The 23,955-nt window shown below is 43.1% G+C and overlaps 1 protein-coding gene across 2 annotated transcripts in view; it reads right to left on the minus strand.

Moving 5' to 3' along the window:
• Window positions 1–2,509: 2,509 nt before the first annotated feature.
• RETREG1 (reticulophagy regulator 1) overlaps window positions 2,510–23,955 on the minus strand; it is a 110,459-nt gene continuing 89,013 nt past the window's right edge. For both annotated transcript variants that reach the window (XM_090049900.1, XM_090049901.1), the window contains 6 exons: window positions 22,260–22,386; window positions 20,503–20,587; window positions 18,575–18,712; window positions 12,933–12,997; window positions 12,124–12,250; window positions 2,510–6,667 (listed from right to left, as the gene is read on the minus strand). In XM_090049900.1, coding sequence (XP_089906026.1) covers window positions 6,156–6,667; window positions 12,124–12,250; window positions 12,933–12,997; window positions 18,575–18,712; window positions 20,503–20,587; window positions 22,260–22,386 — 1,054 coding nt within the window. In that variant the 3' untranslated portion in view covers window positions 2,510–6,155. The remainder of the gene's footprint in view (window positions 6,668–12,123; window positions 12,251–12,932; window positions 12,998–18,574; window positions 18,713–20,502; window positions 20,588–22,259; window positions 22,387–23,955) is intronic.

Below are 23,955 nucleotides of genomic sequence, written 5' to 3' on the forward strand. Positions count from 1 at the left end.
CTTGCCTGATGTCCAGGAGGCAAACAGCAGCATATTTAAAACCATAGTTTCTACCTCCCAGCCATCAGGTGCAAGTGATGAGCAATGAGGCCCCTCCCTCAGCAGCCAGGGGGACATGTGTGGGAAACTCTTAAGATTAAAGAACCCACTACGCTACACACTTCTGGCCCAAATTCTGGAGATCTGCATTTGTTAGGGGCTAGTTTCTACTAGCTAGGGCTGTCTAACTTGTGGCTTGTTAGCAAAACATTCCTAGCATAGAACAGGCCTCTGAACCTTGACCACATGCAAGGTACAGATGATAAACAAGCCAACTCCACAAACCTACTGTAGAATGAGATGCACAAAATCAAATTTTGTAAAAGTCTGCAATCTTTCAGTGAACAAAGGTCTAGACCAAGTAGAAGTCAAGATCTTTATGACATGGCTACAAAGCTTTTGTCTTAATATTATAACTATCTAGGAAATCAGCTGTGTAATATAAAGCAAGGATGCTGTTAAATTATTTTAATAGTGTTACATTCCACACAATAATTACTAGAGCTGTCAATTAATCATTGTTAATGAGCAAGATTAATGCGTTAATTGTTGTTTGCCTTAATTTAACATGTTAATCATGCATGTAGTTTTGGAGCCTGCAACGGAGCTCTGCTCCACTGCTGCCACTACTGCCTCTGGGCCACCCCATGGGAGAGCAGTGGCAGCACAGAGGACTGCAGGGCAGCCCAGCTGCAGGCTCCAGGTGGCTGCAGTGGGGATGCCGGGGAAAGGGGTGTGTACAGACAGACACACAGCTGCAGCCTGCAGGCAGCCAGGAACACAGCCTGGCAGCATGTGGAGCAGTGCCCAGCAGACAAGTCTGTGAAGGGGAAGGGATGTGGGGGAGGGAAGTGGCATGGGAGGAGGGGCTGATTGAGGCCCCCACGGTGAGGTAGGGAGTAGGGCAAAGGGTAAATGGGGCCCTTGGGCTGGGTTGGGTTGTGGGATGGTTCGTCCAGGGGCGTGGGGGGCTCCTGCCACTGCGGGAGGCATGGGGGACATGTGCCCCCTGAATGTGCGTGCAGGGCAGAGGTACACTGCTGCTGCGGCTTGCGGCTCTGCAGCCCACTGCTTTTTCCCTAGGAGCCACGTGCTAGCTGCACCACATCTTTGCCCGCCCAGTGGCGGGAGGAACAGCATGGTGTCACAAGGCTCCCAGGGCAACAGCAGTGGGGTGCAGAGCCCAGTGCGCAGCAGCAGTCCTCCACCCCAAGCACATATCTGGGGTCACTTGCCCCCCATGCCTCCCTGGGGGTGCACACAAAAGGCAAGAGTGGCCCCCTGCCACATCCCTGTAGCTCCATCCCACAACTTGCCCTGGCCCCAGGACCCCATTCACCCCAGCCCCCCCTGCCTCTGCCCCACTCCCTCCCTCACTGTGGGGTCTCAATTTACACCCCCCTGCTCCTTCCTTCCTTCCCCCCCCAACACTTAACTGCTGAGTAGTGTCTGTGTGTTCGTGTGTTTGAGCGCATCTGCCCCTCACTCCCAAGCCACAGCCCCCCCCAGCCCTGCTGCTACCCCTCAGTCCTGACCCACAGTACCCCACATCCTGCCAGGGTATGGCTGGAACCCCACACCACCCACCCCAATCATACACAGAACCTGAATAATTTTGCATAACTGAGTTTTTCTGAGCATAATTTTGAGTTTTTAGCTGCAATTAAAATCATGATTAAATTGCAACTGTTTTTTAAGCAGGCAACTAATTGTGATTTTTAAAATCATTTGGCAGCCCTAGTAATTACATATATATTCAGACACCAAAATAATGTTATGTAGCAGAAGCCAAAGTATATCCCTCATATTTTGATGAATGCTTTGCCAGATCAGGAATTTTCTTTTTGGAAAATGTAGATTGTCATCATTTCATTAATGCTCAGGAAGGGTGCCAAAAGGCAGGGGAAAGTGAAATCCTCATTTAACCTCTGGATCAGGCACAGTTGGGCAAGATGCAGTGGCAACCTTCCTTATTTTAATATTTGATGCATCTTATGAAACTGCTCTTTACTTAAGAGGAAGGAATGAGTGTGCTACAGTGATGCTTTATTTTGATATGGGCACAGTCATTTGTGGTCTGCTTTTTAAGAAAAGTGATCAGACCTCACAACTTCTATTGGTTTCCACAGATCTTCCAAACTCAAGCCAGGGTAACTGAAGTGGTACCACTTACTCATTTCATATAAACTTTCCAACACTATTGGTCCAGGCTGGATTTAAATGGTTGACCTTGCCTTAATAGAACAACAAAGAAATCTTGGAACATTTTCAAGTTGCACAGCATATTTCCCCAGATAGAACAGCTCTTGTAAAGCAGCCTCAACACTTCCTATTAATAAAGTTCTAAAATTATCAGGCTGTAGCTGAAAGCTAAGATTAATGTTTATTTAGTATGACCCACCACACTATTAAACAGTGGTTCACATCAGATTAAGGAAAAATGAAAACAAAAACAAGAAGTGGCATTAAGTTGACTAAAGTTTTTTTAAAGTTTTTTTCCCCTTGGATAACAAACATACAATTATATAGAATGAAAGATAAAAACTAACACATATTTATTAAATGGTTTTACAAACAACTGGTATAATAACTCTATGTTTATAAAACAGTAATCATATTAGGTAAAGTGCTGCAAAATATTTTAGATAAACAGTCTTAAAACTGTTTAATGACATTTTGTAATCTTCCAGTTTCTGGTACCTAGATAGGCTGTATTTACAGATGGTTACATTGCTTTTTTTATAGTAAAACAAATTTAGAGCAAGGTGCATCTGTTCAGAGTGCTTAGATAAATAGACATATTTGTCTAGAAAAAGTGCAAAATGAACCAAAAGCAAGTAAAATCTGTATTTTTCATATTTTATGTCCTGGTCTTTTGTGTTCAAATATTATTATCTACCCCTCCTCCTCACAGATTTTCTATATTGTATATATACATGATTACACATACAAAAGCCCAAAGGCTTCTATATCAAAATAGAAATTATTTGAAAGCAGGCTCTTTTGTTCAGGACTTTAACATGTTGTTCAAGAAGCATGATTTGCATAATTAAGGCCCCCAATTCAGCACTCCTTTCTTAGGCTCAGAAAAGTCCAGGAATTTTAATGAGCATGCAGTGCTGAACTACAGTCCACCTACACTTCTAACCAATGGAAAATGTCTTTAGATACATACAGATCCATCTAGATTGTGACTGTTTTGTTTTATGATATATTTATCAAAGCAGATTTATAAAGACACAAATATATGTTTTAAAGCTTTTGATTTATTTTCTCGTGCGCCCATGTTTTTTTTTTAAATTTTGGAGGGAGGGGTGGGGAAGTTGGTATTTTATTTAATTTGGGAACACAAAAATTTGGGGGTAAACTTGTTATGAAAGCAGTTGTGGGATCACTGGGAGACTAGAATGCAGGAATTCTTAAATGAAGGCTATTTTGTTGCTGACACACATTCCAAATAAACATACTGAGAACAGGATCTTTTAAGAGGAGAGAAGCTGTTCCTTCTTGCACAATTCACTTAGTGGTATTGGACTGCCTAGCAAATGTTTTTTTCCCCCTTCAAGCAAGTGCTTCTTGTTTGTGAACATTTTGTGGAAAATCAGGCCATGCTCAAAAGCCTTGATTCTGGCTCTGCTCTAACAGATGCTCACAGGTTAATTAGAAATGAACAAAATATACTCATATACTTTTATAATGCATCTGCCAGTGATTTAAGAGGAATAATGAATACGTCTTGAACAAACTGTTAAAGAAGATAAATCCATGTTTTGCTTTGCGTTCCTTTCTATGGGTAACAGACATTCATTCTACACCAGAACAGGTAGTCAATCAATTTACTTTTCTATCTCAAAACCAGAAAATGGATCATTTACAAAAAGTCTGAGCAACTCCTCCTGCAACCTTTTTTCCCTCAATGTAACTAGCAATTCTAGAAGAGTGCCCTGTGCTATATACTTTTGTAACCACAAGTATTCTTCATAAAACAACAATAAAGTGCACACTGTTACAATGCCACCATTGACAGCAAGCTGGTATGCTTCATCGTCCACTTGTTGAAGTCTTGTTAACAACTGCTTTCCTCCAGTCCTCCCCATCCTACTTTTTTCAGGTCTTGTAACTTAGCACTTATAACATCCCATAAGGGAAGCACACTGTCTACATATTCTGTAAAGCTTCATCACTGACTTATAACTTGTACACTCTTTACTATATAGATTGTCTCAAACATGTATTAAGGAAACAGTTTTTCATTTCCCTCAAAAACTGAAATGGCTTTTAGGCTGATTTCCTGGCCAAAGCTTTTTTTTTTTTTTTTAAATGGGGAAGCACAGACTGGGAAAATTTATAAAAGAAACCTAATACTTAATAGATTGTGAAAGATGTGTGCCATACTTAATTTTCTTAATGATTTCCAGAAATCTGCATTAAATGTGAGGATGATATCATTTAAGAAGCTACATTTTGTGGGCTCTACATCCAGCTTTCACTTGTTTTATAATGGGTTTGACAATGAAGGCACAGGCTCACTTTTGTACTGATAAAGGACAGCAAACACAGTCAATAGGCATTACTGACACATAAGCACAAATAACAATAAAGTTAGTGTCAAAAGGCTTCAGTAGTTTTCCTTTACCTAGATTTTTTGGCAATCTGTCTAGTTCTTTAACACCTCAGAAAGAAAAGCAAATTTAAAACTGTTTTACTCTAAAACATGGGGCTTAATCTAAGTGTAGTCTATTGTGGAAGAAAAGCAAACCTTTCTAAAAGCTGGGGCTGTACTTTCTGAGGGTCCTAGATGACAACATCTATCTGTAAAATGCCAGCAAATGTAATATCAGTTAAGATAAGTGGTAACAGCTGACATGGTCCCTCAACACTGCTAACAGTTTACATCACATTAATAAAACTAGCTTTACTTCCTATCAGTCTTTATTTAAACTGGCATTACCTTTTATATGTGTTTGTAAATAATCCAAAACGCTTAAAATTTCAATAAGTTATACATTTAACTTCCCAAGTCAGTAATCATGTCTATGTGGAGTTAAACATTACAAATAAATATTTTAACACAAGTTCCTCCTTCATGTACATGCCAAGATGATTCTGCATTTCTTCTGTAAGAGCTGACCTAAATCACTCAATACTTGAAACAACTTTAGGAATAGAGCTCTCTACAGAACTTCTTTTGCAAGTGATGTCAACTCATGAAAAAAGTTCTCTCAAGAAAATAACAGAACCTTGAATGCAAGAAGTAACAAGTATAAAGCCTTGCAGTTCATCTTTTCATTGCTTCCCTATTCCAAACCATAATTGTAATTATAATAATAATAATATCAACAAGAATAAAAAACTCACCTTGTTCGCTCCTTGTTCAGTTTACATGACAGTCATAATCTCAAATACAACTTTGTTTTCTATGGGCAATAGAGCCCAGTACAAACTGTAGCAGAGAACACAGCACATGGTCAATCTAGTAGCATGCCATTTCATAACTACAAGCCTAAACAGCAGAGTACTTGGAAATGTATCAGCCTATCCCAAAAAATAATTTTCAAGTTTTATATAAGCAACACGACTTTAGTTAATTTTGATGGTGTTACACACATCCTTAAACTACAGAGTTATGCTGGTTAAAATGTTTGTGAACATCAAATGCACTGCATACATTGATGACTATATGGATTAGAGAGACAGTTAAAAGATTTTGCTCATCTTGTTGCATCCCACTGATAATTCTATTTATCATTAAATGCTTTGCATTTTTGAAAACTATACGTAAACAAACCAAAGGAGGAGGGCATTTGTCTGATGACCCCAAATATAAATTTGGCGAAGTTTGTTTTTGAAGAACAACTGACCTCCAACATTCATCTGTGACCAAAAAGTGGATAGATAATTCATTTCCATGCTACTACATTGAGGCATAACTATCAGGAACATTAAACTATCAGTGTCAGCTGTTATGTATCCAGTTAATTCACTCTGCATAAAGGGAATTATTACAACACATATAAAGTAATAGTTAAAGCTTACAGCTCAGATTTTTCCTTTTTTGCATTTTATTGTTTGTTTTTTGTTTCATTCCTGCTATGTTACTAACTCCAACTTCCAGTTTAATGACCTCCAAGTAGATTTGAAAGGAAGCCTTTAGATTTCTTTTTTCCCTGTGGTTGCCCTTCCTGGCCTTGTGTAAGACCCAGTTCACTCTCAATTTGCTCAAGCTCCGACTGGTCAAGCAGTTCAAAATCATCAGCTTCTTCTGTATCTGTCTCCTCGCTCAGACTGGGGAATGCCTGTAAAGGGGCTTGCTGTGCAGATTGCAACTGGTCTTTGATGGCAGCAGATACTGCAGCTGCAATGACATCACCGGCAATACCACTCACTAAGTTAAGGGTTTGGTCACTGGTCAAAGGCAAGGAGAAACCTGCAGCAGATGGTCTCTCTTTACTCTGTTTGGGAGAGTGATCTGCCTTGAAAGGCATTTGTTCCTTTTTTCTCTTTTGCTGAGTAGGCAGGCCAAAGCTTGAGTCATCATCATCATTCGTTCCTGCACCATTTTCTAGGGAGGGAAATTCTGCAAGATCTCTGGCAAAAGCTTCTTCATGATCACTGGGCCGGTCAAAATCTAGCAAATGTTTAGTAACAAGAAATACAGTCAGCAAACAAAGGAGGAAGAAAGAGTACAAATAATTACAAAAGCTTAACTGAAATAAACTAACTGCCCCACAGTGCTGGTACAGATTTTGCAGCACTTCTAAAATGTTTCATGGTTTAAAAGACTGGTATTTCAAACCAGTTAATATCAACCTGATACAAAATCTGTTTGCATGTACAGACAAAATGCCCAGTGGTAATCACAAACCATATGCATTGCATGTTAAACCACACACAGCAACGCTAATTTGCAGTGCTGGGGCAAAATTTGCTAGTGAGATTTCTCAGTAGCAAAAAAATCCCAGAAGAAAAAAGTGGTGCAAAGCATGGCAAAGTGGCGTGTGCTGGGACAAATGCGGACACAGGGGAGCAGGCAATCCAGGGCTGCCAGCTCCTTTGTCTCTGCGCACCATGGAGCCCTCACACTGAGGCACCCTGTTCCCCAGCCAGCTGCTCCCTAGCTGGCTGGTACGCAGTGTGCCTTGAGACGGGGGAGCAGGCAGCCTTGGGCTGGCTTCTCCCCTGTCTCCACATACTGATCCCTGCCTGGCTGGGGCAAGATGCCGCCTGCTGGCTAGCCCTATGTTGAGGCACACTGTGCCCCAGCCAGTCCACCCTGCAATGTGGAACAGTGAGACAATGCCTCACTGCAAAGCTCAGGGGCAGGGTGTGCAATGCAGCACAAAGTAGCAGGACAAGTTCGTGCTGCTACTATTTGTGTTGCTGCAAATGCACATCCCTCTTGTGTGGATGCAACCCCTGTGCTGACTCCATGGCATTTTGCTGATGGGAGTGAAAAAAAAATCTTTAAAACGTCTAAATTGATTTAAAAACACTTTTTGATAACATTTGTTAAGATTTTTCACTTAATATCAAGGATTTGATAAAACACCTTACAATATCTCAAAAACAATCTTAATGTGCTGGAACTGCATAACAGCATCACTTTATAAAAATTATTTATATTAGACGTACAGTTTAGGTTGTGCCAACAGATTTTGTACAATCTTTTTTATAGACAAATGTTTGACTATTTTATAAAGTGAACTGAAAACAATGTATTCATATTTAAATTATAAATAGTATATTTATCTATTGATGCACAGAGAGCAGAGAATGAAATATAAGAAACTGACTACTGCAGCTTCACCTTTTCAATGGGGTGAAGAGCAAAATATGAAGAACTATCCAAAACAGTGAAAACTTAATTAGATTTAGTATGCATCATCATCATCATTTTACTAACGTAAAAACCTACTAGCTGCAAGCCTAGAGGGTAGAACTCAATGGAAAGAATTAAGAAAAATACATTTTGAATAGAGGTGCACTGATACATGGGTCTGATATTGGATTGGTTACAATATAAAGAAAATTTAACATATTGGAAATTGGCCAAATCAGGTTGATAATTTGGCCGATAAATGGCCTGCGTATGTGCGCAGGAAAATTCCTTTGCTCTACACAGCCTGGCAGCATGGAGAGCTGCCTCCAGCTTGTGAGTCTGGTGTGGTGGGAGGGAGAAAAGGGACTGGGGGGGGGCGCAGATCGAGGCCTCCACGGGGAGGGAGGCATGGGGCTGGGGCAGCAGCTTGTCTGGGGGGGCGTGAGGAGGAGGGGGCTGCTCCCACTGCTGCGTGCTGCTCAGCTGGGAGTTGCTGGTTTCATACTTGGTAGGGTCAGAAGGGACCTGAGCAGATCGTCAAGTCCGACCCCCTGCCATGACAGGAAAGACTACTGGGGTCAAATGACCCCCGCAAGGTGATTGTCTAGCTCTGTCTTAAAGACCCCCAGAGTAGGAGCCAGCACCACTTCTCTTAGAAGTTGGTTCCAGATCCTAGCCATCCTGACAGTGAAGTATCATCTCCTGATGTCTAATCTGAATTTACCCTCTGCTAGCTTGCGACTGTTATTTCTAGTCACTCCTGGTAGTGCTTGGGGGAACAGGGACTCCCCCAATGCCTGCTGGTTCCCTCTTAACTAGTTTGTAACAGGCCACTAGATCCCCCCTCAGCCTTCTCTTGTGGAGGCTGAACAGGTTCAGGTCCCTCAGCCTCTCCTCGTAGGGCCTGCCCTGCTGCCCCCGATCATGCAAGTGGCCCTCCTCTGGACCTTCTCCATGTTGTCCACATCCCTCTTGAAGTGCGGTGCCCAGAAATGGATGTAGTACTCCAGCTGCGGCCTGACCAGTGCCACATAGAGGGGGAAGATCACCTCCTTGGACCTGCTTGAGATGCATCTGTGGATGCATGACAAGGTGCAGTTGACCTTCCTGACTGCATCCCCACACTGGTGGCCCACGTTCATCTTGGCATCAATGACGACTCCAAGATCCTTTTCTGCCTCTGCACTGATGAGAAGGGAGTTCCCCAGCCTGTAGGTATGCTGCTGGTTCTTCCTCCCCAGGTGCAGTACCTTGCACTTTTCAGTGCTGAATCCCATCCTATTCTCCTCCATCCACCCCATGAACCTGTCTAGGTCTGATTGTAGCCTATTCCTTCCTTCTAGTGTGCCCACATCCCCCCACACCTTAGTGTCATCAGCAAATTTAAACAGGGTGCTTTTTACCCCCTCATCCAAGTTGCTGATGAAGATGTAGAACAGTATGGACCTGAGGACTGAGCCCTGCAGAACCCCACTGCCCACCTCCCTCCAGGTCGAAAATGACCCATCCACCACCACTCTCTGGGTGCAGCCCTACAGCCAGTTGGCAACCCATTTGACTGTGTAGGCGTCAACACCGCAGTCCCCCAGTTTTTTTAATGAGAATGGGATGAGAGACAGTGTTGAAGGCCTTCTGAAAGTCCAGAAACACTATGTCCACTGATACCCCTGCATCTAAGGATTTGGTGACCTGGTCGTAGAAAGCCACCAGGTTGGTCTGACAGGACCTGCTGCTAATAAACCCGTGTTGATTGCCCCTGAGCATAGTCTCCCCTGCTGGTCCCTTGTGGACATGTGCCAGAATAATTCTCCCAAAAAGCTTTACCCAGGATCAAGGTAAAACTAACTGGCCTATAGTTTCCTGGGTCCTCCTTCCTCCCTTTTTTGAAGATGGGAACCACATTGCCCCTCTTCCAATCCTCTGGCACCACACCAGAGCACCACGAGTGCTTGTAAAGCCATGCCAGGGGTCTGCAATGACCTCAGCTAATTCCCTCAGCACTCTGGTCTGGCAACTCTTCTGGTGCTCTCCTGCTCATCCAGTGGCTCTTGCTGCTGCTCCCACCACTTGTCTGGGAGGGTATGGGGGGGTGTGTGCCCCTGGATCTGAGTGGGGCAGCCTGAAGCGAGGGCTGCACCAAGCTCTTCCCAGTGGGCCTGCACTGGCAGAGGGCTATGGGGGGAGGGGGGTGCTGCAGACACAAAATTCACCGTAGCTCCTTCCCAGCACAGCCCTGCCCTGCTGGGAAGAGCTTGGCGCAGCCCCAGTCCCAGCCCACCTCACGCAGATCTGAGGGTAACACGCCTCCCCGCCAAGTGGCAGGAGCCACTGGAGGAGGAGGCAAGCACTGGACGAACCACTGGACCAGTGGCTCCCAGCCAAGCAGTGTGCAGCAGCAGAAGCAGCTCCGTCCCCCCCACCCCTGGATGAGCCACCACTCTGTCCTGCTTCTGCCCGGCCAAGGAGCCCCTGCCCCAGCCCCAGTCTCTCTCCCTGTGGAGGCTCTGATCTGCTCTGAACCATGTCCTTTCCCTTCCCCCTCCCCCCACACCAGACTAATCAGCCAGAGGCAGTTATCCATGATGCTGGGCTGGTATCAGAAATCGGATCAATATCGGCTGATATGCCTCCTTAAAAATTGGCTATCGGTACTAGCTGCAAAAATCTCTATCCGTGCACCCCTACTTTTAAAAGTACCTTTGCTCTAATATGTCGTGTTTTAGTAAGTGACACCCAGATTTACTTTCTTTTCTATAAAGAAGTGATGAACTGTTCTGATAAATAAACATGTGTTATTAACTTGTATTTCCACCACATGGTGCTATCCAACTGCAAACTGGCATAGCTACCCTTTAAAAAAAGATTAAATAACACTGATTGGGGAATTATAACTTCACTATATAATAATATCTTTCTTGGCATTTTAGTATCCTTCCTTTTAGGAGGAGACACATGCAGGACTTGAATAACAACAAAGATATAGACTCGGAGGTGCTTAAATTACAATTACTGTAGTGATACTCAGGCTTTTGCTCAATGGAGGCTCGGCTGGGGCTGGGGCACGGGCAGGAGCTGCCCAGCTGTGGCGGCGTGGAGCACAGGACATAGTCACGTGGCTCGTCAGGGGTGGCTCCCACTCCCCGGATTTGTGTGTGGGGCTAGGGCAGGTTGCCGCTGCAGGTTGGGGCCAGGGGCAGCACTGGGCTCTTCCCAGTGCGAGGGTTGGGCCGGGGGCTGCTCATGCATCCCTGGTTTTGTCTCCGGAAGAGTCTCCCAGAGGTTTTGACCCCAGGAGATTCTGGGGTTAAAAAAACCCACACTGAAAAAAAGGGGCAGCACACATGGCAGCAGTGCACACCACCCAAATATAGAGCTTTCCCTGCTAAAGCCATGCTCTGGCTGCCAACCAGGATCCCTGCTGCAGGAACACCATGGCTGCAGGTTTCTGAGGCCCCCAGGTAAAGCTGCTGGGGGCAGCACAGTTGCTGGCTCCAGCCCAGCTTCCCCTTTCCTACCTGGGGTAATCTGTTGTGTGCCAGAGCATGCGTGGCACAGGCATTCCTGAGGGACAAGTAGCAGTGGCACAAAGTGTACCGCTTCTACTTGTCCTCTGGAAATGTGGCCACACTGTTTTTTCACTTAGTCTTTACTTAAATTCCCACTGGGAGACTGCTTAAAAAACAATGGAGTGAAATGGAGTGAAGACTCAGGACCTCAGGACATGGCCTTGAAAGAATAGTCTCTAAAGGTCTCTACTCAGAGCCTCGTTTCTCATTCTGGCTCATTGATGTCCATCTCTTCCAATAAGATTCCAATATTGGAAGTCTATCAAAGTCTTCCTTTAACTGGTTGCTAAACACATCATGGTATTCCCTCTTCACATACTTCCTCTTACATCCACATAGTACTTTTAACCAAAGAGTAAGAGGATTATCCTAGATTTCACTCTGTCTGAGAAGTCTGGCTGGCTCTGAGTATTTCTGTTGGGCATGTATGTAGTTTAGACCTATTTAGTATGCAACATCACCACTGCTGCTTGAGTTTATGTTATACACTGAAGGGCTCCAAGTTATATGAGAGAGATGATTCTTACCCAGAGAATGTAAAAAAAAATTTTTTTAAATTAAAAATGAACCTACTGCAAAACATTTTCATAATCAATATAGTTTTAAAAGAAAATGTATGCCATGTCCTAAAATTCCCTAAATTTATTTTACATAGTTTCCAGTACTACAATTAAATACTTAAATAAAACTATTACATACCATCAGATGTGTCTGTCTGGGGAGTGTATCCTTCAGATAAATTAAAGGTCCCATTATCAGTCCAAGATACCTCTGATACATCTGTGTCAGACACTGATAGCTCTTTGGCAACAACTGCAGGACTAACCTACATATAAAAAAGTATAAAATGTGATGTTTTCATACTCAGTCCATTGTATAGAAATGTTTTTCTCTTTATGTTTTGAAATTAGACAAGAAAAGCACAAATAATAAAATGAATCTGCTCTACAATGGTTTCAGCTAGTTTTGCAGATAAGAGTCTACCAGAACAGAAGAGTGTCAGCTGCTGTGGAACTGTGGTACAGTCATTATACAGCCATTAATGTGTTTTCCAGGTGAAGGCTCTAATGAGCCCCAAATATATGGAGGGACAGTAGGCACATGTGGGGTTAATTACAGGGGGGTACATCTACAAAGCCCAAAGCAATGCCTTGAGATATGCTCAGACAGCTGAGCTAGTTCTGAACAGAACTGGAAGTGCTTTATCCACATTAATTAGCCTGGCTCCTTCAGGTGGTGCTAATGTTGCTCCTGGTACACAAACAAGCTTATTGGCAACTGCATTATACAATGTAGTTTCCTGGGTAAGGCCCTCAGGGTGGAGATTATGAGTCACTTTAAGAATGTGATGCAATACATATGGCTGGCTGGGGTCTTGTTTAATAAAAGCATGTCTGGCATTAAAGGGCAAAAATGTTTTGTAGAGAACTCAGAGAACAAGTATTCTTGATGTTCTTAATAGTTTAAAATACAAAATAAATAGAAATAACCGACTGAAAACAAATCACCTTAGGACACAAAGCTGATATATCTAATTCACTCTCATCTTCTGTGGATTTTGTTTTTGCTGCTTCTGAAAGAAATAAATTGTAGTCTGTTATTTTTCATCCTATCCTGATGACATCCGTTTATGATCGACTGCAGACTAACATGGTTGTCTCGATCCATTTATGAGTCTTTTCTGTGGCCTCTGTTGAACAGCATGAGCTACAGCTCCTTAAATAATTCAGGAATATTAACGGCTTCATTTACTGACATCATGAATGATTTATGTAATAGGTGTAGTGATGTAAACGTGCTCATTCTGAGGCTGAATGTTTTATAAGTAATTTCTGTAGCTGCTATAGCTGAAAAGGCAAAATTCCTTTGCTCTGCCACCCTGATCACTTATCTGCCTTTGCTAAATGTATTCCTTTCAACAGCATCTGGTGCTTGCTGTTCTGGGAAGTACTCTTACAACACATATTTCTCTCAAACAATATTGCCAGTATACATTATTACTAATGAAACTATTCAGGTAGCTGCTATTCAAAATTACAGCTTCCACCTTGCCGCCCTCATGGTAAGATGGCTACACCGTAGCGATTTAACACAGACAATGGCATGTATACTATAGGCTGCTTTCCTGTGGTTTAAAGGCTGCCATTTTCTGGATATATTCGGCTTCATCCACAGAATTTTCACCATTCTTAGCACAAGATTTTTTTTTTTCCTATACTCACTTCACCTATCTTAAAATTGCTATTGAGAGAAGTCTAGCAGATCTGATAGACTCTTTGTTTGGTCCCTGGTGCATCCAATATACTACACTTATTCAAATATAAGATGAAGTTTTTCCCCCAGTCAGCATCGGGGAAAAAGCCCCTCATCTTAAATCTGTATACAAGAAAACCTCCTCATTAAATACACTATTATTAAATTGCTGCTGCCAGAAGCAGCATGTTCTCTGTAATGGAAACCAACTTCAGGCTTGACCTGTAAAGCACAAAGCCAATATTCTTTAAGCCCAACACTTCGGTGGATACTAAACCACACCAGAAGAACAGCTATCCCTGAGAACACTTAAGGAAAACTGCCTTCCTGGACCCAGATACATAGTGTTTCCCATGCCACGTAAGTTGGAAATCTACCACAAGGACAGGTTAGTGCAGCTCATCAATAAGATAGAGTCCATTGATCAGTCCCCCTCAGTGTTAACTCTTTTGCAACAACTACTACATTGCATACATTTCAACTTTCTCTTCACTCCCACAGCTGAGCTGCACCTTTCTTTCCCATTTCCAATTATTTCATTTTCTTCACCACCCTTAAATATCTGGCAAACATCACTAAACATCTATGTAAGATGAGAGGCTCTGTCATCCCCTCTGTTGGCCTGTTGCATGTGACTGGTATGGCCCCACCCTCCATGACATCGAGCCAGACCAAGTGACCTCATGCCTCACTGCAAATAAAATTTTGGAGGATCCCAGGATTCCTAACAAAAATACCCAATTCCAGTCACAAGTGGGGAACTTGGATCCTTTGTGGGGAAGGTATCTGGAGTACACATACATACTGAATAGAGCTGGGCTGTGGGGTCACCATGCCTTGAAACACTCTTGATCCTGCTGGGGCCCAGCTCACTGAACCATATGATTAATCATAGGCTTTTTGGCTTTGGACTAATATACATAGTTAATACTAAGTATACATAGGTACAAAAGTACTGCTAAAAACTGTGGTTATGAAGTACCTGTGCTGAAACTTACAGCAGTTTGCAAAAAAGGTAAAATGCATCAATTATGAACTAAGTCTATAGGTACTCAGAGTAATTTGCCTATACACAAATTGCTACAGCTAAGTTTATTTTAAGGTCAGTGTGTTTTGGTCCTTTGTGTTTCAAAGTTGCCCCTGCCTTTCACATGCTCACAGTAAGGGAGTGGGGGAAGAGGCCTAAGGGGAAAGAAGGTGGGGTGACAAAGGACAAGGGAGCTACTTGACCCCCCAGTTGTAGCAGTGGAAGGTAGAAAAATTCAAGACAAACCTCTGATAATTAGATTCTATACCTGAAAAATTATAACAATTCCCCCTGTGGTACACAGGGGAAAATCCCTGAGGACTGTAAGAGGGCCAACACTGTGCCTATCTTCAAGAAGGAAAAGAGGGAGGACCCAGGCAACTATAGGCCAATCAGTCTAACCTCCATCCCAGGGAAAATCCTGGAAAAGCTCATTAAAGAATCTATGTGTGATATGCTTGCAAGAAGGTAAGATTCTGAACGAAAGCCAGCATGGCTTTGTTGCAGGTAGGTCTTGTCTTACCAATCTTATCTCCTTCTGTGACGAGGTCTCTTGCCACCTGGACACGAGAGACATGGTAGATGTTATATACCTAGACTTCCAAACGGTTTCTGATCTAGTATCCCACAATATCCTTGTGGAAAGACTGGAAGATTGTGGGCTCAGCTGCTTGACGGTACAGTGGTTGAGAAACTGGCTCCAGGGTAGGACCCAGAGAGTTCTCATTAAACAGATCTGTGTCATCCTGGTGTGAAATGGCCAGTGGTGTCCCCCAGGGGTCCATGCTTACACTGGTGCTTTTCAACATCTTTATCAATGATTTGGATGATTTCACTGAAAAGCTCACTGGCAAAGTTCGTGGACGACACCAAGTTATGGGGCAGTGTGGTCATGTCAAAAGATATGTTGCAGATACAGACAAACCTGGACAGGCTTGAGAGCTGGGCAGACCAGAACCAGATGAAGTTTAACACTTCAAAGTGTAAGGTGCTTCATTTGGGAGCAAACAACCCTCAACAGGCATACAGGCTCAGTGGTGACAGCTTGACTTGCACCACAGCCGAAAGGGACTTAGGGGTAATGATTGACTATCGCATGAATATGAGCAGTCAATGTGAGGCGGTGGTCAGCAGAGCAAATAACATGCTGGCATGCATCAACCGATGCATCTCATATAAAACTAAGGAACTGATACTCCCACTGTATTCAGCACTGGTGAGACCACAGTTGGAGTACTGCATCCAGTTCTGGGCACTGCACTTCAAGAAAGGCGTGGAAAAACTTGAGAGGGTCCAGAAAAGAGCCACCTGTATGATCAGGGCCTTGCAAAGCAAGCCATACGAGGAAAGGCTGAAGAACCTGGGGCTCTTTAGCTTAAGGAAGAAAAGGCTGAGAGGGGATTTGATAGTGCCTTACTGCTATATCAGAGGAGTGCATCAGGAGTTCGGTGAACAACTGTTCACTAGGGCACCACCAGGGAAGACCAGGACCAATGGATACAAACTTCTGGAAGACCACTTCAGGCTGAATACCAGGAAAAACTCCTTCACAGTCAGGGTGTCCAGACTGTGGAATAAACTCCTTCCAGAGGTGGTGCATTCATTTACCCTGGAGATTTTTAAGAGGAGACCAGAGGGTCACCTTGCTGGGGTCACCTGACCCTAGTTATCTTTCCGCCTAGAGCGGGGGGGGAGGGGGGGGCAAGACCCACTGATCTGCAAGGTCCATTCCAACCCCTAACAATCCATGAATTTATGTATGAAAAAAACCTACCAAGTTCATAAATTTTCCATAAATAACATCTAATTATTGGGGGCTGTCTTAAATTCAGGTTCATCTTAGATTTGAGTAAACACAGTGTAAAGAGTGACCATACATTTTTGCCTTATCCTCTTCCTATGCTTTTACTTCAGTCTCTTTATTTGACCACATTTTCTTATTAAACGCAGTTAACTGGAAGAAGCACTGGAGCCCAGCATAAGAGCCGACAAATATCTGAAGCTGCTTCAATGCAATTTTTACTTATTTTCAAATTTCCCATGTACACACAGCAGGTCAAGGTACAAGTTATGCTTCCCTTATTTCTTGATTTTAATTTTAAAATGTAATATATGAGAAAAAATCAGTTAGGGCTTGAGTAAGAAAATCTACATATAAAACTTTTCTTCCCCCTGAAATAGACTTGTTCCCTAAAGCCTAATGGAATCTGCTGTAATCTACATGTTTGAAAGAAACTCAAGTTTGACGGGAATTCTTTTCATCAGAATATTTCCTTTCCCATTTCCATTATAGTTCTGATTAGTTTGTGGGGATCGTCTAACTGCAATTCTTAAATGCTTATGGAATATTCAGAGCATTTATTCTAATATGTGAATTTTTCTTTTCTCTAGTTTGGTTAGAGACAAGTGGATTTGGATACTGATGCTGGATTCCAGTAACCAACTGTAGGTTCTATTTCTGGTTCTATACTACTTGGTGCATCTTCCTGAGCAGTTTTCTAGATTTCTTTGGACAAGGTTCCCAAAGGGGCATAGGTATGGTAACTTACAGACCTCAGATTTGGATGTGTCTGGGAAGAAAGAGGGGTGACACTTATTCCAGACAACAAGAAATACTGAAGGGAGCATGCAACTCAAATGCCGTCTCTCTCTCAGGATTACACACCTACTTGCAAGCCCGGAGTTAGGCACCTATGTCAAAGTGTGATTCACAACTTGAAAGAACTGCCTAGTTTTAGGCAAGCAAGTCATCTCTTTGGGTCAATGCACTCTCCTGGAAGGGGAGGGGGGTGATGTGAGTTTTAACTCTGTCTAGGTGAGGAGGCAACTGAACCTATGTGTTCCACCTCCTGAGGCACATGCTCTAGCCACTTGCTTTTATGCACACAGGTGGGCACCCTCTCCATTTTTTAATTACATTATTTCAGGGCACTGAACTGAATACAGTCAAGTGGTTACTGACTAGATGGGGTGCTTCATGATTTAAATGTTTGGACACTTAGTTTGTGAACTGAAAATAACCTCAGATTGGGGGAGATGCATTTAAGTGCTTGACTCAGCAAGATGTTAGTGCCTCAGGGCATATGCAGTAGCAAAACTTTAAGTACCTCATTAGGTTTTCTGTAAAAACGTAGAAGTAACGGTTTCTGGGTGTCTAAGCAGGTTGGTGGCATTAGAGACTGGTTTTTTGGACTGAGGTACCAAAGTCATATTTTAGGTACCTAAGTTCCTTTGTACATTTCATCCCCTTGTGTTGTCCTCCTGAAGGGGATAATGCCCCCTCATTAAGCCATTGTAAGCCTTAAATAAATTGGTAAAGAAATGTGAAATAAGGATGTAATTTTATATTCTCTCTTTCAGTAACAGTTTTTTGTTCCTTCTCTCAGAGTAAATATCTTAATAGCAAAATAAATAATGAGCACATGTAAGGTCCTTAATTCCAAAGGATATCAATAATTAAGTCAGGCAATATACCACAATGGGAAAAACTGAGGCACAAAAGTTAAGTGACCCAGTCACAGCAGTGTGATTTTCCCGGGAATAAATTCACAGGTCCTGAAATCCGAGTCAGAACTGTGATCTAACTGCTAGTTTTCATATGTGTAATAATGTAAATAGAACCCGTGCACTTTGAAGTATGTGCCAAGTTCAAAAAAATCTAGATAATCATGTTTCATACGTCACAACTAGAAGGCTTCCTGAATTTACACACCAGTAAAATCAAACTTACAAAATCAAGTATGATGAGCAAAATCAGCCCTATCTTGTTTCTTTCCCTATTTTGACCTCTAATATACAATACTAGTCCAGCCTAAACCTGGTTGCTCTCTCTTAACTAAAAGTCTAATAATCCCCACTTCAGCTACTTACCAGATCGTTCTCTTTTCTTTTGGTTGATATAATCCCCAATTCCAAAATCCAGTTTCAGCAGAACTGACTTAATTTTGCTGCACACTTTCTGCCCAAATTCATTGCACTTGAAGAAAGGACATAAAAAGGCACAGAGTACTGCAATAAAAAGAAAAATATAAAAGAGAACGTGTATTTAAATATCTCTACCTGAAGTACTGAATAAAGATTCTATAACAGATTTCATCAAAATGAGGAGTAAGTTTTATAAAACTGAAGCAACAGTAAATGTCCACATCAAAGCAGCTGCTCTATCCAGTTCCCAACTATAGTGTCCAGCACAATGGACTATGCCCCCTGATTAGGATTCTACCTGATATTATTTAGAGTACTTTTAAGACTGGGATCCCTATTTCCTGCTCTGTTACATGATATCATGTGTCTCAACTATCTTGACTATACCTGTACGGACAGTTCCCATACAATGGCAAACTCCTTACTCTTCCTTCTTTCACAGTCTGAGATAAAAAGTCCTAATAGCATATACACCTTTGTATTTGGACACTGTGGACATTTATACACGTACTTTTTTGCACTGCAACATGCCAGAGACACAGTGTCAGAGCAGACTCGATTGATTGAGTTTGCTCTGCATGTGAGTTGACGTGCATGGCGCTGCATCGCATGCAGTTGTATAAGTGGCAAAATGTGTGTCAGTGTGGAGAAAATGGTGGTGCACTTTGAACTAAAGCACCTTTGATGTGTTTCAGTTCAAAAGCATGCCAACACCATTTTCTCAGCACTGACACGTGCATTTTGCTGTTTATACAAATGCATGTGCCACAGCGCCGGGTGCTTTTAAAAGTGCCCAGTGCTGCGGCACAAACATGTGTACAAATGTCTTGTTTGGATACAGCAAATAATATAGCTGTCAGGCAGCAACATCTGAAGAAAGTAGTAATGGTAACAGGACAGTCTGTCAGTGAAACCTACCATCAGCTTCTGAAGATATCACTTTCTGAGAAAGGAAAATGTACCGTGAAAAACTGGGAACAGCACATTCTGACCCGTTTTTAAGAAAATTGGCTCCTATAAGAAACCAACACTATCACAAGGGAGTTTGTGGTCATAGTCACGGTTGCCAACTGACCATAAATTGATGGATAGTCTGTGAAAAACAAGGTTAAAAATGCCTGTCTGTAAAAAAAAAAAAGTCAGAGCTGACCGTGAAAGACAAACCAAACAAACCAAAAACAAAGCAACCAGAAGCTTGACTGAAGATCCCTGGGCAGAAAAATGTGGGAGGTAAAGCACTGGACAGACAGAATTGAGCAGCACCACCAGCATCCCATAGGGAGCATGCTCAGATGGCTTTGTAGCCCACAGAAGCCTCCATAGCCTCCCACACATGCCTCATCTCTCCCCCTGCCACCCGCACAAGCTAAGTGCTGTTGCTCCCATGATGTTCCCTTACCTGCCTGTAACACTGGTGAGTTCCTGCTTTCAGGGATCTGTGCCAGGAGAGGTAGGGGGAGAGAGGGAGGGGAGGCAGGGGTCAGGACCAGCAGGCTGGGGGTAGGTAGCAGGGTAGTATGGGGTACTGTTGGGGCATCAGCATGTTAGGATAAATAAGGGATCCCTGAAGTAGGGGCACCAGAGTGTAAAACCATTCCTGCAGTCAAGCAGGGTTGCCAACTGAATTTTTTTTTTTTTTTTTTTTTTTTTTACAGATTATCTGCAAACTGTTTACTAACAATGAAACTTTTTAATTATGGTTGGTATTAGAGATGATGCAGCTGAACTGTGTTGTGCTGAAAAACTTGTAAACTGAAACCAGATAACGTACATCATTAATCAAGAGCCATATACTGCAGTATTCATTCCACAGTATGTGAGACAGCATTACAAACATACCACACACAAGACATAGGTGAAAAGACTATACTTACATAGAAAGTAGGACAGTACAACTCCAGGAACGTAACTTCCCAAGACGGTGAAAAATGTGCACACGCTGCAGACTAGAAGGCAAAACTAACAACAGAACACATCAGAAATGACGATCAGAATCCATAATCCCATGACAATATTTACAATAGTGCAATAGAAACAATTCTCTAGAAAGGCAATATTTTTAATTACATTTAATTAAAAAAAATATTTTTGTCCTGATTTACATGTATCTGTGCAGTGTACGTAGAGGTGCTAATCTATAATAGCTTAAAATCAAGTCTTACTCTTGTATATTGTGGAGGGGGGTGACAGGTGCCCCACCCCCAGGTTACCATCTTGTGACTGGAAGTCCCGCCTCCTAACCTTTGCCATCCTCCCCCTTCTCCCTGCCCCTGGAAGTACAGTGCAGAAGGGGTACCCACAGAAGGGGCACACTTCTTTAAAAAAGATTGAAAACCCCTGACCTGCATCATTCATTAATTTGATTTCAAAACATTTTTAAATACTTTTTTGAAAGTTCATTTCAAGTATAAAAATACATTTTTGAAAATGTACATGTTTGCGCAGTGTACATAGAGGTGATGATATACAATAGCTTAAAATGTAGTCTTACTCTTGTATTTTGTGGAGGGGTGGGGGGCATGGATATAGGTTTGTGGGTAGCTGTAGGAATGTGGGGTGTGGAGGAGGGTGTGGGTGTGTCTGTGGGAGTGGATAAGGGTGGGGTGGAGTGAGGAAGCATGTGGGTGTGTGTGGATATGGGGGTACAAGTAGGCATGAGGTTTGTGGGGGTATGTGTGGGAGGGAGGGTGGCTGGGGTATGTGAGGGGGTATGGGTGTCTGCATGTATGGCAGTGCAAGGGTGTGTGTGTGTGTGTGTGTGTGTGTGTGTGTGTGTGAGACTCACCCTATGAACACACACACACACACACACACACACGCGCACACACAACCCCAGTGCAGCCCCATACTCCTAGGTCTAGCAATGCAGCCAGGAGCCATGTGGTGCTGGAGCAATGCAGAGGAAGAAGGCAGGGAAATTGCTGGGGGTGGGGCAGGGCTGGGCTGCTGTGCACTGCTGCCAGCTCCCCCTGGGTCCTACTGCCCCTGGCTCCTGTCATCTTTGACAGGCAGCCAGGAGCAGATAAATATTGATTTTCTAAATTTTTTAGGGGCCTCGCAGGCTGGATAGAATACCCTGGTGGGCCAGATTCAGCCTGTGGGCCATATTTTGGCCACCCCTGTTCTACACTTATAAACAGAAGAATAATATAGTCTACACAACAGATAAGATCTCCTTATAGCCCATGGTATTTACATAATATTTCTGTAATGATTTCTGAGTTCAATCACAATTAGTCTGAAAATACCTATATACACTCAGAAATGGTATGGATTTTTCCTATTTTTAGAAGTAGTAAATGAATGAATCTGTCTATTACAGGAAGCAGATTTCACCTCTACTGGGAGCTCCAACACAGTATATACTGCATCCTGTCCCAATTCTGGTGTTGTAAAAGTGGGTTGAGAGCCCAGCAGTTAAAAGAAGAGGAGGCTTGCTGCTGTAAATCTTCCCATGGCGTAGCTTTTGTCTGTCCAATAAGATGTTACAGACAGAATCTAGCATGGTATCTTTATTCTGAAGAAGAGACAATAGGAACATTTGCTTATCGCTGTTTGCAAAGACATGAATGTGAGACATATGTCCGATTCTCATAAAAACAGGATAAAATCACTTATTTACTGAACTTACCTTGCCAGGATTCTGCTCTTTGAAGTGTGACATCTCTTCAAGAAATATAAACAAATTCATCAGTGCTTCAGCAATACATTGATTTATTCGGGGTCTGTAGTCTGATTTGGAACTGGCAACTTCCCAACTGAAAAGGAAAAAAAAGCCTTTTGTAAGAAGTTAAAAACCAAAGGTTTCTGTTTCAATAAGCTTCAGGTATTCTAAATTAGAGCAGTATCCCTCATATTGTGAATCAATGCATTATATATATTGTTAAACAAACATAAAGCAGGTATGTGAGCGGATGTCTCCAAAGTATCCTAAGACTTAGTGCACTAAAATATGAACTTTTTGCTCATGTAAACAAGCACACCAGGAATTATTACTTATTCATGCTGGACCAATGGAGAGCTTTAACTTCAAAGCTAGCTCTGACCAAAATTACACAAGTAATCAAATATCAAACTTGACTTATGGGTGTTTAATTTTAAATAAATCATTATCAGAGTCTTTTTCACAACATGGCATATGGATAACTTCAAATTTAGAAATCTCACCTATTGTATAATATTTGCATTAATTTATTCTTCTTTGATTTTTTAACTATGCTTGCAAATCTGATATTTTAAAATAGATTATTTTTCTACTCTTTTCTAGAATGTTGAAAGCTTGAGATTTCAATTTACATCCACACCAACTTTTAATTTATTTTACTATATCCTTGTAAAGTACTGTAGGTATTTTACCACACCTGTTCTACAGAAAACTTAGACACAGAGACGTTAAGTGATTTGCCAAAGTTACATGGGTTATCAGAGGCACAGCAGGAAATGGAATTGAATGCCAAATCCCTAAACACTTGTTCCCTGCTGGAATGAGGATGTTCAGTTTATCAAAGCTAGTCCTGACTGGAATGGGAATGTTAAGTCATTGCACCTGAATGCAATGTGTTACATATTGCATGCGCGCAGTTTAAAAGGGCCCGCCAAACAGCAAAAAAACCCCAGTTAGGCTCCGGAGTGGCGAGAGATGCGCGGGTGAAAGCCCGCAGCGCCACCGCTCCCCGAAGCCCCCCGGACACCTCAGACACCCCCCAGCAGCCACAGAGCCCCCTGCCGACCCCCAGCACAACCAGAGGCAAACGGGGATCATGGTAGGAAGAGGTTAACCCCTCTCTGAGTGGGAGGTGGCGGCTGTGTGGAGCCAGGCTGGGTCAAGCCTCCGCCCAGGCCCCTACTTTGCCCAGCCCCCCAAGGAGCCACACGAACAGGCTGCACAAACAGTTACGCTTGTCTGCTGGCATGTGAGTTAGCGTGGAATTCGCGCAGGAGGGTGCGCAAGAGGGCCCAAGACCCTGCCTGCGAACCCACCAGGGTAGTCAGTCCCAGCCGTAGCCAGCCTACCAGAGGCATGACACAGATGGGCACTCGCCACACCTCGAGGGTTCCCTCGGGCTCTGCGACCCACCCCCTCGGGCACCTCAGAGACTGCCACCCAGTTGGAGCTCATGGTTCCAGGCTCCACACAGATGGAGCCCCTGGCTCTTGGCTGCAGGGGCCGTCTGTCCCCTTTTCAGGCATTGGGGCCCGGGAGCATTGCCACCTCCCCGTGTGGGGTCTGCTCCCTTTTGGGGTCTCCGGCACGCCAGCTGGAGGAGCTCCAGGCCACAGTCCAGAGACTACGTGCCATCAGGGACTATGAGCAGGAGATTGACTCC

Source organism: Crocodylus siamensis, chromosome 5 (assembly GCF_052110815.1).
Source record: "Crocodylus siamensis isolate JL-2025a chromosome 5, ASM5211081v1, whole genome shotgun sequence".
Lineage (NCBI taxonomy): Eukaryota > Metazoa > Chordata > Crocodylia > Crocodylidae > Crocodylus > Crocodylus siamensis.